At 34.9% G+C, this 15,766-nt stretch overlaps 3 protein-coding genes across 7 annotated transcripts; 2 read left to right on the top strand and 1 right to left on the bottom strand.

The window, feature by feature from the left end:
* The first annotated feature begins 139 nt into the window (after positions 1-139).
* On the top strand, positions 140-4,255 carry LOC104741668 (pentatricopeptide repeat-containing protein At1g30610, chloroplastic). Of its 2 annotated transcripts, none has more exons than XM_087485621.1 (9): positions 140-1,716; positions 1,911-2,102; positions 2,243-2,324; positions 2,409-2,600; positions 2,693-2,806; positions 2,890-2,980; positions 3,074-3,231; positions 3,317-3,748; positions 3,848-4,255. In XM_087485621.1, the coding sequence occupies exons 1-9, from the start codon at positions 311-313 to the stop codon at positions 4,202-4,204; spliced, it is 3,024 nt and encodes a 1,007-aa protein (XP_087341747.1). In that variant the 5' UTR covers positions 140-310; the 3' UTR covers positions 4,205-4,255. The 2 variants fall into 2 exon arrangements, with proteins under 2 accessions (XP_087341747.1, XP_087341748.1); XM_087485622.1 differs by having other exon boundaries at positions 164-1,716; positions 1,925-2,102.
* A 4,609-nt stretch (positions 4,256-8,864) lies between these two features.
* Positions 8,865-12,804, top strand: LOC104741669 (UDP-arabinose 4-epimerase 1). Of its 4 annotated transcripts, none has more exons than XM_010462565.3 (10): positions 8,865-9,278; positions 9,978-10,109; positions 10,351-10,475; positions 10,580-10,693; positions 10,790-10,989; positions 11,072-11,213; positions 11,294-11,388; positions 11,490-11,619; positions 12,023-12,167; positions 12,275-12,804. In XM_010462565.3, the coding sequence occupies exons 2-10, from the start codon at positions 10,049-10,051 to the stop codon at positions 12,517-12,519; spliced, it is 1,257 nt and encodes a 418-aa protein (XP_010460867.1). In that variant the 5' UTR covers positions 8,865-9,278; positions 9,978-10,048; the 3' UTR covers positions 12,520-12,804. The 4 variants fall into 4 exon arrangements, with proteins under 4 accessions (XP_010460867.1, XP_010460868.1, XP_010460870.1 ...); XM_010462566.3 differs by having other exon boundaries at positions 8,867-9,086; XM_010462568.3 differs by lacking the exon at positions 8,865-9,278 and adding an exon at positions 9,378-9,535.
* A 717-nt stretch (positions 12,805-13,521) lies between these two features.
* LOC104741670 (coatomer subunit epsilon-1) lies at positions 13,522-15,537 on the bottom strand. Its single transcript, XM_010462570.3, has 7 exons — positions 15,198-15,537; positions 15,009-15,098; positions 14,676-14,827; positions 14,446-14,581; positions 14,201-14,356; positions 13,905-13,984; positions 13,522-13,811 (listed from the first exon to the last, which is right to left on the bottom strand). Exons 1-7 carry the CDS (start codon positions 15,366-15,368, stop codon positions 13,718-13,720), a joined length of 879 nt encoding a protein of 292 aa, XP_010460872.1. The 5' UTR covers positions 15,369-15,537; the 3' UTR covers positions 13,522-13,717.
* Positions 15,538-15,766: the final 229 nt, after the last annotated feature.

The following is a 15,766-nucleotide window of genomic DNA, read 5'->3' on the forward strand; positions in this document are numbered from 1 at the left end:
TCACCCTTGTAATGGGAAACACAAAGATGGTTGAAAGACAAGAACAGTTGATTAAGCCAATGAACATAAATAAAATATGAAACTTTAACAAATGTAAGAATTTGAGATACAAAAAGATAACGCCCAGTAATAGACATGTATCCCGTTTCCTTCTAAATTTAAAACTACGCGGCGTTAGTGATTGAGTATACAGAAACGTCACGTAGTTTTATTTGTCAAGCCACGTCGGACGTTGACGATAGCCGATAAGGGTTCAACGACACGGTTGCCTTCTGATAAAATCAGTTGAGCTTTAGTGAAGATTACAAAAATGGCGGTGATGGTTTCGACGAATGCCTTCGTAAAGGCTTCGTTTTTAGATGAAAGTCGGAATTTTTGCTTGAAACCGATGTTTCCTCAGCCGTCCTACTATAATTGCCGACAAGTCGTTCGTCTGAAATCGAAGACAAAGGTAATGTTCTGCTTGAACTTGAACACGAAGGAGGTAGGTTTGCAAAAACCTGGTGATGGAGGTTTTGAATTCAAACCCAGTTTTGATCAGTACCTGCAAGTAATGGAATCGGTTAAAACAGCGAGGAAGAGGAAGAAATTGGACAGATTAAAAGTTGAGGATGACGATGGTGGAGGTGGGAAGGGTGATAGTGTTGATTCGGATGTGAAAGGTGAGAGTTCCAGGAGGAGATACTCAAGGCAGGAGATGGTAAGTGAAGAACGTAATGAGAGAGGTGTTAATAGGAATGAAGAAAGTGGAATTCATAGAGTAATCAAAGATGTGAAATGGAGTAAGAGTGGTGAATCTTCAGTGACTGTGACAGAAGATGAGGGCTTTAGGAGAAGGTACTCCAAGCAGGAGTATCATCGTTCCTCTGGTACATCGAGAGGGATTGAGAGAGGTTCTAAAGTTGATGAACTGGATCTTGTTGTTGAACAAAGGAGAGTTCAGAGAATAGGCAAAGATGTAGGATGGAGTAAGAGTGGTGAATCTTCAGTGACTGGGACACAAGATGATAACTTTAGGAGAAAGTACTCTAAGCAGGAGTATCACCGTTCCTCTGATACATCGAGAGGGACTGAGAGAGGTTCCAAAGTTGGCGAATTGGATCTTGTTGTTGAAGAAAGGAGAGCTCAGAGAATAACCAAAGATGCAAGATGGATTAAGAGTAGTGAATCTTCAGTGGCTGCGCAAGAAGATGATAGTTTCAGGGGAAGGTACTCTAAGCAGGAGTATCACCGTTCCTCTGGTACATCGAGAGAGATTGAGAGAGGGTCTAAAGTTGGTGAATTGGATCTTGTTGTTGAAGAAAGGAGAGTTCAGAGAATAGCCAAAGATGCAAAATGGACTAGGAGTGGTGAATCTTTAGTGACTGTGTCAGAAGGTGAGAGTTTCAGGAGACAGAATCCAAAGCAGGAGATGGTGAGGTATCAGCGTTTTCATGATACATCGAGAGGGATCGAGAGAAGTTCTAAAGGAGATGGACTGGATCTCTTTGCTGAAGAAAGGCGAATTGAGAGATTAGCCAACGAGAGGCATGAATTGAGAAGTAGCAAATTGAGTAGAACCAGGAGCATTGGTGCTAAAGGAGATAATGATGATGATAGCTTGTTTGCCAATGAAACTCCTGCCTTTAAGTTTTCCGATGAGTCCAGTGACATAGTGGACAAGCCAGCTACTTCACGAGTCGAAATGGAAGACAGAATCGAGAAGTTAGCAAAAGTGTATGTGTTTATGCTATTATCTAGATTTGGTTCAAGTTCTTAGAGTACATAGAAGATAAAACGTAGGATGTACATAATGAATTTTCAGTTGGTTATGTGCTACTGTACATGAAATTAGGGAGTGAGATTAGTACATTTCTCATGCAATTATCACATTCAGCTGAACTTTATGTTAAGGAAGTTTATTTCGCTAGGTTGAATGGTGCAGACATCAATATGCCTGAGTGGCTGTTTTCCAAGGCGATTCGGAGTGCAAAAATCAGATATACGGATTTCACTGTAATGAGACTGATCCACTTTCTAGGAAAACTAGGAAACTGGAGACGAGTTCTTCAAGTCATCGAGTGGATTCAAAGGCAAGACCGTTACAAATCGAACAAGCTAAGGTAAATATATTACTGACTATTCTAAATGTGAGCTGTGGATATATTGCATTGGTAGCCCATTTGATTTCACATATCAAAGTCCAGAATCTCTTTTCAAAGACGTAAAACTGACCCAAAAAAAATTACCATTTTGGATCCAGAATCGTCTATACAACTGCACTAAACGTTCTTGGTAAATCAAGAAGGCCTGTGGAAGCTCTCAATGTATTCCACGCTATGCTGGTATAATAACCCTTGTGCCATGCTTGTATGTGTTTTTCTTGCTTTTGATTTAGTCTGAGTTAATCTTTTTGCTTTCTTCGCCAGTTACAAATTTCATCATATCCGGATATGGTAGCATACCGTTCAATTGCAGTCACACTTGGACAAGCTGGGCATATCAAGGAACTCTTCCATGTGATTGACGTAATGCGATCTCCACCTAAAAAGAAATTCAAGCCAACAACACTTGAAAAATGGGATCCTCGGCTTGAACCAGACGTTGTTGTTTATAATGCGGTCAGTAATTTATAGTAATATATATAGCCTACGCTTGTTCTCGGAAACGTAAAGTCACCCGACTGATGTGAATGCTGGACATCTAACCACAGGTGCTCAATGCATGTGTTCAACGAAAGCAATGGGAAGGAGCATTCTGGGTCTTGCAACAGTTGAAGCAACGAGGGCAAAAACCTTCTCCTGTAACCTATGGCCTCGTCATGGAGGTGAAAATATTTCTTCTTCTCATAACAATCAATATTGCATATCAACACTATTGAGTTGTGGATTTGTATTTTTGTCTAAACAGGTGATGTTAGCATGTGAGAAGTACAATTTAGTTCATGAATTCTTCAGGAAGATGCAGAAATCTTCTATCCCTAATGCTCTAGCATATAGAGGTATTTTTTGTGAAATCTTTGTTGTCCTTTTCCTTTAGATTATTAGTATTTGAATTCCCTTACTGAAGAGTGACCATTTGTACTTGTGATCAGTTCTTGTTAATACTCTATGGAAAGAAGGTAAAACCGATGAGGCCATACATACGGTTGAGGATATGGAAAGCCGTGGTATTGTTGGATCAGCTGCTCTTTACTACGACCTTGCTCGCTGTCTTTGTAGCGCAGGACGGTGTAGTGAAGGGCTTGATATGGTAATTTTTGTTTGTAAATCCTTAGTTAAGCTTATGGAGAATTTGAGTTAAAAAGCTGATCTTGATTATACCAATCCAATGTCAGCTTAATAAGATATGTAGAGTTGCAAATAAACCTCTCGTGGTGACTTACACTGGCCTGATCCAAGCATGCATCGACTCGGGAAACGCCAAGAATGCAGCTTACATCTTCGATCACATGAAGAAGGTCTGCAGCCCGAACCTGGTCACTTGCAACATAATGCTTAAAGGTTATCTACAAGGCGGGTTGTTTGAAGAAGCGAGGGAACTTTTCCAGAAGATGTCAGAAGACGGAAATCATATAGAAAGCAGCTCAGATTTCGAATCAAGAGTATTGCCAGACACGTACACGTTCAACACAATGCTAGACGCGTGTGCTGAACAAGAAAAGTGGGATGATTTTGGTTATGCCTATAGGGAGATGTTGCGTCACGGATACCATTTCAATGCGAAACGCCATCTCAGAATTGTACTTGAAGCGAGCAGAGCAGGAAAGGTAAAAAAAACAAACCAAAATGAGACAAGTTGAAGCATTTTGACTTATGTTATCATCTTGTCTGATCAACCTCTCACTTGTGTGTCTGTTTGTGATCAGGAGGAAGTGATGGAAGCAACATGGGAACACATGAGACGAAATAAAAGAATCCCGCCATCACCTCTAATTAAAGAAAGATTCCTTAGGAAACTCGAGAAAGGCGATCATATGTCGGCTATATCATCTCTTGCTGACCTTAGTGGCAAAATTGAGGAGACAGAGTTACGTGCATTTTCAACTTCAGCATGGTCTAGGGTCTTGTCCCGGTTTGAGCAAGATTCAGTTTTGAGGTTAATGGACGATGTGAACAGACGCTTGGGTTCGAGAAGTGAGTCTTCGGATTCAATTTTGGGGAATCTATTGAGTTCTTGTAAAGAGTTGGTAAAGAAACAGAACACAAGTTTTGTTGTAAGTTAATTCTTTGTGAATCTAAAGTTGAAAACAAAGGCATGTTCTGTTTTCTTAAAAGATAGGAAATGCTTAGGGAGAAGGGTAAGATAATGACTTGACTTACTTTCAAACATTCGAACTTACTTTAAGCTTTTGAAACACGTACGACCGAGAGGATTCACGTAGCTTAAATGAACAAAACAAATACATTAAACTCAGAAATAATTGTATAATTTTAGAACGTACGTGAAGGGGATAAAGTGTGCGTCGTAATCTCAAGCCACCCAAAAGGACTAATTTAGTCAAAAGGAGACGCGAAGAAATAGAAAAATTGCATGTCGCAGAGCTAATTTTATATTTTTCAAAAAATAAACAAAATAAAATTAGAGAACGTGGAATGTATCATGTAATTGTATGGTAGACGACGAAGAACGATACTATTATAAGAGAGTCAACGTGCATGGTCGCTTTGCTTCATAAAAATGCAATAACAAACTTTGTCTAATGTAATGAAGTCAAACACACATAAACCTATTACTTTCTGATTTCATTAATCATCAGAAAATTAGTTTATTAGATCCAATTCAAAGCTAAATCTTTTGAATATATATATATATATATATATATATATATATATATATATGCATTACATGCAAGTATGCAACTATCTTCAACAATGCATGTGTGATGATGATTTGATTTATTCGTACTAAATTAGATAAAAATAAAGCGATGCCAAACAACTTGAATGTAAGAGAGTTGAGCATGCATGTTAGAACAGGTGGGTAAACACATCTATCATCAACACTAAGCCACAAATAGATATTGTAAAAGAGCTTTTGAATTTTGATCATTTTTATAATTTGATTTGTAACTCCTGACGATAATTATTGATTATTCCTTTATATATCCACAAAGTGATAACAGGAATTTCAGTTTTTATCGTTTAAAGTGAGTTTGCAAAAGAAGAATATCTCACATATATAATGTTTGTTTTTTTCAATCTTTCTTTCCATGGTTTGGTTTGGATTATTAATATGGTAACTAAACTGCATAAAAAAAACAAAAAAAAAACAAAAGATCACCAAAATGTGGAATACACCAATACGGTTTCACAAATCAAAATCGTGAGATATTTTTGAGTTCAAAAGTTGTAACGTAACCGACAAATAGAAGGGAGGGAGAAGAGGAGACAGCGCATTTACAATTGGGTTACGTTAGGGAGGCATTCGTACGATGTCGTTTTAAGATATTTTTTTTGTCAAAAAGCCAACACCCAAACATGGACGTGGCGCTATATCATGTAATCATGCCATGCTTGTATTGGACCCTATTCTGAATTTCTGACATACATTTTTGTTGTTTTTACTGATCTTTTCTGCCTTTTAAGTATTTCTTTAAAATCATTTTTGTTTCACAAACATTTATATAAAAACAACCAAAGGTATATATATATGTGAATAATTTTCTTTTTGTCACTAAAATTGGTGGATAGAAGAACAATAATTTTTTGAATAACTAATCTAAAGAAAATAACTATAAATAAATAAATATATATAAATATATATAGACACCATTTTTTTTGAGCTATTATTTTGTAGCTTGCGACATACAGTATAATAAATTTGTTTCAGGTGATCAAAAACAAATATTAAATATATGTTTCATCGTTTGAATTCGACTTTGATTATACATCGACTTCATGAAGAAAGAAAAACTTATTTTCGTTGTAGTAACGACTACGATTGAAAATTCTAGTCACAGTCTAATTTTAACAATTGGCCAATTGCCCAACTAAACGAAGTCAAATATTTAATAGTGAAATATCTCTAAAGATTGTATTAAAGAGATCAGATGATAAATGATTCTGTTTATATCGTTGTTGTATCATAATCGGAGCATAAAACTGTATACTTTTTTTTTTCACTCATGGTGACCGTAAATGTGACATGAATTCTTACACATGCTTTGTTTGGCTATTATTGCCAAAAAGTTTAATTATTACACGTCGTCTCATTCCTAATTTTTTTTCCTTTTTAATAAAACGAATCCTAAAATCTACTTACTCTATTTCTAAGTTGGCATAATGTATTGAATTTTATACAAATATTAGAATATGACCCATGTTAAAATTTCTTTTGTTTGTTTAGTAATTTTTATTCAAAATATCATATATGTGATTATTTTAATTATTTTAAAAGTTTTTTGGATGAAACACTATATCATGAAATCATATGCTAAATCTGACTTATGAAAATAACAACTATTTTGTAAGATCTATTTTAGTAGATTTAGATTTTTACCCGCGGCATACTGCGAGTTAAGTTGTGTTATAAAAAAGTTTTTTTTTTTTTGATTTGTTTAGTGTTTAAAATTATATACTGTATTTTGATTGTTAATTCTATGACATAACTCAAAGTAATGTATGCATATTAATTTTAGGACTAAATATGTAATGTATTTTTGTCAAAATCACCTTGACCGAGAAAGTCTACCAAACAACATTGTTCCAAACTTTAGTTTAATCCGAAAAATCATATTTCTTGAAATTTCAACTTGTACTCATATTTTTTGGAATTCTTTCATATTATAGTGAATTCTTTGAGTTCTGAATGATATATTTTTAAAAGTTTGGAAGGATATTAGTTAATATTTCATTTTGAACTGTACAAGAAGATTTCAGAAATCACGATTAAGTATGATTAATTGCCAAAATTTTATTCCTTTTTATGTCTAATAGTATATATGGTGTAACAATGCATGAAATAATAAAGATTTTAAGAGGATTTTTGGGATATTATTAAGTGTATTCATATAGCCCACAAAATGACAATTAATTTTGCTTTTTTTTTGTAACCAACCTATATTTAATTTAATCTATAACCTATTTTGTAACCAACTTATACAAATTATATAGTCTACAAAAAAATGTTGTGTACTTCCATTTTATTATATAAAGGATAGTATATATGGTGTAACAATACATGGAATAATAAAGATTTTAAGAGGATTTTTTGGTATATTATTAAGTGTATTCATATAGCCCACAAAATGACAATTAATTTTGTTCCTTTTTTGTAACCAACCTATATTTAATTTAATCTATAACCTATTTTTGGTTGTTTTATTATATAGGGGATAGTATATATGGTGTAACAATACATGGAATAATAAAGATTTTATAAGGATTTTTTGGAATATTATTAAGTGTATTCATATAGCCCACAAAATGATAATTAATTTTGTTCCTTTTTTTAATCAATCTATATTTAATTTAATCTATAACCTATTTTGTAACCAACTTATACAAATTATATAGTCTACAAAAAATGTTGTGTACTTCCGTTTTATTATATAGGGGATTCCTTAAATTAATATTAAATTTTATTTAATATCTATTATCAACCAACAACTATGAAGAAATGTTTGAAATTTATCTAGCTTGTGATTAAAAAAAAAAAAGAACAATAAGAAATTAACACTTAAAGATGGTAAAAATTGTGATACATAGACAAACAACAATAATGTTCCCATTTTAGATTGGTAATTTGTAAAGTGTGATCACAAAACTATTTAAAACTGGTTTCAGAAATAACAATATGTAAACAGATTAAACGATACATACTAGATTAATTTGTAAAGAAAACAAAAACCAGTTAAAAACAAAAATCTGGCCGACATGTCAGCAGGAAGGAGTTGGTCTCCACGGAGAGTTATCGTAGCCGCAACAAGTGCGACAATCTTATTGGCTGATCGTGCTTGTCCCCTCTCCCCTAAAAAAGCTAGGCTAGCTCTTCCCCAGACAATAACCCTTTCAATTATTTCTATTTGCTTAATGTATTGTTATTTTCAATAGTTACAAATCTTGCAACCAATAATAAATGTCCATACTATAATACAAATAGTATTTATTCACATATTTTCAAAGATCTTTTTTTTTTTTTTTTTTGTACTTCGTTTCATATGTTAACACACATTTTGTTTCAACTACAAAATTTAGATCACATTCTGTTGTAGTACACAAATATTTTATTAGAATTCTTTTTTGTTTTTTTTGTGTCTAATAATAAAATTACAATATTTTAAAAACTTTTGAAAAGTAAGTTAAGCTAGAAAATGTAAATGAATGGGGAGCAAGAAGTCTCGTGATTTCCCTCTGGTCACAGTTTTTTCAACTTTTTTTTTGGGTACATTTCAATAACGAAATTTGTTTTGAACGTATGATTTGACAAAGTTGGGTTTTCATCATAACTAATTACAATCGAACCCGTATTGTAGTTTGGTACATCTCAATCATGCCACATTTTTACCCATGATAAAACCATTTATACTATTAAAAATGTGTAATGAAAATTCAACCAAAAGAATACGAGGAACCGTCAACATATATAAGTAACTCTTAAGAAAAATTCCACCATAAACACACATCTGACATCACAATCAAATGAGAAGTATCGTAACATCGTGAATATATATGACCACTTGAATTTGGTCCAAAAAACTCATAACAAGTGAAGTGATAGACAAAAATTGGATAGAAGAACTAACCACTATGCACAATATTTATTTCTCTGAAATATGCGATAAAAATATATAACATTAAACCGGTGGAATTAAAGTTTTAAACTAAAAAGAATACAAAAAAAAAAAAAGAAAGTAATAACTGGCCTGCGCCATCATTCTTGCTACATGTCATGTTGATATCAAAAGAAACTAAAGAGAAAGAAAAATAAAAAGCTGACATAAAAGTCAAAATATTTACATTTTTTATATCTTCTTAATTCCTTTTCTTTATTTTTCTTATTAACCGAGAAATTTCCGCCATCTCTCTCTCTCTTCGTCGCCCCTCACCGGAACGCGCCTTCGATCGAGGTCGCACGCACCACTACTACTACTCTCTTTCTTCATCGTACGTTTCCTCTCTCTCTCTCTCTGATAAAAATTGAATCTTTCCACAGAACCCACAAAGAAAATTCGAATCCTTTCTCTATCTCTCTTCTCTCTTTTCGCTTATCATCTTCCTCGAATTGTGGTTGGTTCGTCTCTGTTCTCTCTGCTCTCTGCACACACAAAGCCCTGCTGCTGTTGTCTGTTTATACACGTGAGCCGCCATTAATGCCCCCCCCCCCCCTCTCTTTTGTTTTCTTCTTCCATGTCCGTTTCTTTATAGGTCCCTCTTATATATATATATAAAATTCTTGATTTATGCATAATTTAGCCACACTACGTTTTTATTTACTTCTTCTTCCGTTTCTGCTTCTTCTTATGAGAGTTACTATCTCTCATACGGTTTTCTATTTCACTCTCTTTGAGTTTTGATGAAATCAGGATCTTTTCGTTGGTGAATTTTCACTTTGGGTTAGTCTTTTTTTATATTAAAATTATGTTTTTTTTTTTCATGATTTTTTCTCTCTGCATTTGTCATTTGTCATGGGACCGACATTGCTCCGACAAGAGTTTCCCAATCTAGGGGTTTTTATTTTTTTTAATACAATTCCCCAAGTGTTTTAATTCAAATAAGGTTTCCGGCAAACTTTTTTTGAAGCTTCTCTCATCTTTAAATTGCGTTGTAGCTTCTCATCAGTTAATTTCTAAGGTTTTCTCAGGGTGAATCATCCTCTCATCTATGTTATCTCAACTGTTCATTTCCTCCTTTGCATTCTATGTTTGAGTTTCTGTGGCTAAGGTTGTTCTTTTACAGTTAAATTTGTAATCTTGAGATAGTTTTCAGTTTTTTCTTTTTTTTTGGGTTTTTTTTTTCGTGGAATGTAATGAAAAGTTTGGTCTTTTGCTTTTGCAGGTGATTTAGGGCGTTGCTGAATCAACTTTACATCTAGTGTTTGTTTTCCGGCGAGCTATAAGTTAATCAATATGTTTAATTTTGGTCGAGCAAGAAGCCAAGGGAGGCAAAACAGATCTATGTCTCTTGGAGGTGATATATATTACTCTTGATTCTTACTATTGATTTCACTTTGGGAAAGATGGTTCATTTCATTTTCAGTTAGCTCTGAAATTTTGAGAATTTAATACTGAAACTTAAGGTTGATGGATGATATAATTGAGGTTTTTTTTTGGGGGTTTGGAGCTTTAAAGTGTGAATCATTTGTGGTTTTTTTAATTGTAATTTGGATGCATATATTAACAGACAGATCTTGATGATTTTGGGAATGCAGGACTGGATTATGCAGACCCCAAGAAGAAAAACAATTACTTGGGAAAGATTCTTTTGACAGCTTCTCTTACAGCTTTGTGCATTTTCATGCTCAAGCAATCTCCTACATTCAATACTCCGAGCGTGGTATAACTTCGTACTGTCCTTTGCTCGAGTTGTTAGAGAAAGAAGGATGTTACTGATGAAACATTGCTCAAGTTTCTTTTATTTTTGTTGTTCTGTGTTTGCAGTTTTCTCTACATGAGCCAGGGGTTACACATGTTTTAGTCACTGGTGGTGCTGGGTATATCGGTTCACATGCAGCTCTACGGCTTCTAAAGGAATCATACCGAGTGACCATTGTGGTATCTTTCTTTGGCTTACATGGATTCAGGTTACTTTGTTCAGCATTATTGTAAATGTCGATATCACAATTAAGTAAATCTTTATCTGTCTAACAGGACAATCTATCACGTGGGAATCTTGCCGCAGTCAGGATTTTGCAAGAACTCTTTCCTGAACCGGGAAGGCTTCAGTTTATTTATGCTGATCTTGGAGATGCAAAGGCTGTCAATAAGATATTCACAGAGAACGCCTTTGACGCTGTGATGCATTTTGCCGCTGTTGCATATGTTGGGGAAAGCACACAATTCCCTCTTAAGTGAGTACATTGTGCAACTTTTCCCTGTGGAAAATATATGATTGAATCTGAAACAAGTAACTTTGTGTTCTGCCAATTACAGGTATTATCACAATATTACATCAAACACTTTGGTTGTATTAGAGACGATGGCTGCTCATGGAGTAAAGACTTTGATATATTCAAGCACTTGTGCAACGTATGGGGAGCCTGATGTTATGCCAATTACAGAGGAAACTCCACAGGTGAAATTTTGTTTGTCTACTGTTTATAGCCACGGTTCTTCTTCTATGCACTCTTAACTCCCAAAACACTGTCAATTCAGGTGCCAATCAATCCATATGGTAAGGCTAAAAAGATGGCAGAAGATATCATTTTGGATTTCTCGAAGAACTCAGATATGGCAGTTATGATCTTAAGGTTGGTCTTATTGATACTCTTCTAAGTTTATCTAGTGGTATTATGCATTTTCTCTGAACTTTCCCTGAGATTGACAAGGTTCTTTTTCTACTAATATGCAGATATTTCAATGTGATTGGATCCGATCCAGAGGGCAGATTGGGTGAAGCCCCAAGGCCTGAGCTGCGAGAGCATGGACGCATCTCCGGTGCTTGCTTTGATGCAGCACGTGGTATCATGCCTGGCTTACAGGTAATCACTTTCTTCAGTTCCGGAACTTTTTCTGAAGTTAATTATGTTTTCTCAGAGCTTCACTTTCAGTTTTGGACAGGGTCTTGACTCTTTTATTCTTTGGACAGTCATCACAGATTGGCACTATTAGATTCTTAATCCTTTTCCTAAAAGTTCTGTCTTTTGTTTTTGGTATAACTAGGGGCTGGCACATGCTGTAGAACATGTTGAAAAAATGTTTGCAAAAAAAGCTGATAAGTAGTTTACCAGCTGAGCAAAATACATAATTGAGACAACTTATTCCTTGAATTTTCTTTATTAAAGCAAAGATTTAAATTAGTCTACGTGTTACATTCACGTGGGTATAAGCTTTCAGTCTTCTCTAATCATTGACCTTCATTGAACTTTTCTTTTTCATCCCCAGATCAAAGGAACAGACTACAAAACAGGTGATGGAACTTGTGTACGTGATTACATTGATGTCACTGACCTTGTTGATGCTCATGTTAAAGCTCTTCAAAAGGCAAAACCCCGCAAAGTTGGAATCTACAATGTTGGTACCGGGAAAGGTATTATTGACTTTTGGCTTACATTAGTACTATACTGAAGAAAAAACTCCTACTGTTTAGCAAATGGATTTAAAGACTGTTTCTTTTTGCTGTGTGTGTTTGAGTAGGTAGCTCCGTGAAAGAGTTTGTTGAAGCGTGCAAGAAAGCAACTGGTGTTGAGATAAAAATCGAATACTTGCCTAGACGTGCAGGTGATTACGCTGAGGTTTACAGTGACCCAAGCAAGATCAGGAAGGAACTCAATTGGACAGCTAAGCACACTAATCTCAAACAGAGTCTTGAGACTGCGTGGAGATGGCAGAAGCTGCACCGTAATGGCTACGGTTTAACCTCATCGGTCTCGGCTTACTGACTTTGTTCATTCCTATAGTTGATGGATGGAGATTTTGATTCCACATGGGGTATTTGAGCAGAAGCGTAGGAGATGATGATGTTTCATATATAAATAAAACATAAGATATATTATCCATACTATTAAAAAATGAGATCACATGATGAGATTTAATTTTGATTGATATTCATTTTGTAATGGCTTTAGGTTCTTTTAGGAAGCAGCCGTTCATTATTATTACATGTACCTCTCTCAATATTTATTTATTAGTCTTTAATAATAGGACAATACTTGGGTTCATTATTATTACATGAACCTCCTTCTTCCTTTACCACTTTATTAAATAAAGAAATTAAATCTGTATACATTATTATAGAATTAAAAATTTAAACCACTCTTTTATGAACCCAAACCGATATATAATTTTATCCTAATTGTAAAATCTAAACCCTAACCATCACATTTGTAAATCCAAACCGACATATAATTTCATTCTAATCATAAAATCTAAACCCTAACCATCTCATTTATAAACACAAACCGACATATAATTTCGTTCTAATTATAAAATCTAAACCCTAACCATCTAATTTGTAAACCCAAACCGACATATAATTTCGTTCTAATTGTAAAATCTAAACCCTAACTACCTCGTTTGTAAACCCAAACCGACATATAATTTCATTTTAATTGTAAAATCTAAACTCTAATTCTCACTTATAAACCCAAACCGATATATAATCTCGTTTAATCGTAAAACCTAAACCAAATGAATATTTAATTTTCCTCAAATAAAAGTATACATAAATTGTTTCTTTAATTTGTTTTGATTTTTAATTTAATTTTGATTTATTTTTTAAATGAAATATTAGATGGAATATTCTGATTGGTTGAGAGATGAATACAAAGATTCTAAATAATATAATTTTGTTCTAAGCTTCCCTGGCTCTTTTATATGTTCACAAAAATAGGATCTAGCTGTGTTTGTGTAATTTTGTTCTCATAAGTTATGGAGGTCCTGGATTTGAAGGAACAAGATCTCTACTCTTGTTGGATTTAAAACTCAATGACAACAAAAGCTTCAATGAGAAATCAAAGTTAAATGCAACACATCCGGAAAACTGTTCATATATGATAATTTCAAGACAAAGTTGGTAAGATAATGATGTTCTTCTGGTAGAATATAAAGCTTATCGATTCCATGGGATTTGAGGTACTCTCAGGCGAAAGATTGAAGTGCTCTCTCGAAGTTATCTTCAGCTGATGCTATTCGCTTCACAAGGACATGTTCAGGATGTGAAAGTTTCAGCTGGCTGCAAAAAAAGATTGGAATTGGAGAAATAAGTTAGCTTACTGAGGGGATTCATCGTTATGCAAAATTTGCTTAAGGTCATGAGTATTTTTACTTTAGGTAGCGCGAAGACGATTTTCCGACATGAAGACTGCATACAACTAGGTTTGCAAGAGTTTCTGGGTCTTTAGCATCCTGCAATGAGCATAAACATCTTTGTTTTCAAACTTATCCATTCTCCAATCAACGAATAGTTGAGAAGTTAAGATTTCTTGCAAGGAGTTTTATAGTATACACATAGTTGAATCAAGTTGATAAAGCAAGTGCACTACCTACGGTGACATGATGTTGAGAAAATGGATTGCGTTGATACGTATATAAGGTAAGAAAAAGTAGGTTCATCACTCTCACCTTGTTGAGTGCTTCAAGTAGTAAAGTCTCAGCTTCTTCAAAATTACCCATATGCATGCAGCAAACTGCTTTGCCATTCAAGATCAAGCTTGTCATTGGGTACCTCTCAGAGAAATCCTGGAAGATTAGATACGCTTCCTGTATCTTGGAACCCCCCTGAGATCATACATCAATTTAACATTAGGAAACACAATCACACGCTTCTCTACACCATATGGAAAAGAAAATAGATATTCATATCATACAACTGCCAGGTTCAACCATGCACTTGCGAGTTGAGTGAGTGTGTGGTCTTCATCAATCTGTTGCATCACTCTCAGCTGTTTCTCAGCATAATCTGACCTATGCATCTTTATGAATATCTGAACATTCAAAGCGTGCCTAAAATATGCAGAAACAACAATCAATTTACCGAGTAATGGTAAGAGCTTAACAATCACTAAGACAAGAAAAAAAAAAAAGTCAAAAAGCTTACAGATCCATGGTTCCTCCAGAATGAGTATGCTTCAGAGCCTCGTTATAGTCTTCCTCATGCATGAATATAGTACCAGCAACCAACCGAATAGTAGCATTGTTTCCTACAGTTGGATCAGCCAACCATTCCCTCAAGCTTGAAATGGTTGATCCCTAACCAAAATCACAGATTCAAACAATGCATATCACAAACATTAGCAATCAAAATCACAGATTCAAACAATGCATATCACTAACTATAAGCAAAAACATTCCTAGAGTAATCTTAAATTCCGCTAAAACAAACGTTACAGAAGAACATGAATCGAAAGCATCTCGAAATCTCCAGAATTACCTTATTTTCAGGACTCGATAGATACATAGCAAGGAGCTTCACTGCCTGCAGAGGAGTAGCAGCCGCTTCGTCGATCTCACTGATGACAAGCTACGAAGACGAAATTTGAAATAAAAAAACGTAAATCACTAAACGATCAAAAAAAATTGAAATCCAAAATCGAAAAGTTCGAGAGAGAGAGGCCAAAACCTGATAGCTACCGAGAGCAATGTAAGCGCGATGAACGAGACAGTCTCGCTCGACGATATCCTCCTGGGAGAGATTAGGGATCTCGCTGTTGTTGATCGCAGCTTGATAAGCACCCAAGTAAAAATGGTTTCTCAGGTTGAAGAGATGATCTGGTCCTACCATGGATGCCATTGTCTTGCTTCCTTCTTCTTCTTCTTCTTCTTCCTCTAGATCTCACAGATCCGCAAAATAGAGAAAAAAACTGAAGTGTGTGAAATAATCAAAACCAAAAAATTAAACAAGTTTATGCATAAAAAGAACCCCATACAATTCGATTTGTTCAATTAACACCCACTGTAATCTATTTCCGGCCCAGTGGACTCTCTTCTACTACTGAATGGGCCTTTACATTACCCAATAGTTCCAAACTGTGCTTACCTTCACACGCGTCTTACGTACGAACGGTGACGATCTTGTTTTGTCTTTACCAATAAAACGCGTTATTTATTTATCCAATCCGCGCAGGCTGACGTCAGCAAACCCCGTTGAAAGCCACTCCGTACGATCGTGCTGTCACGTTGCCCTGTCGA

Source organism: Camelina sativa, chromosome 14 (assembly GCF_030686135.1).
Source record: "Camelina sativa cultivar CO46 ecotype springtype chromosome 14, ASM3068613v1".
NCBI classification, from domain to species: Eukaryota; Viridiplantae; Streptophyta; class Magnoliopsida; order Brassicales; family Brassicaceae; genus Camelina; species Camelina sativa.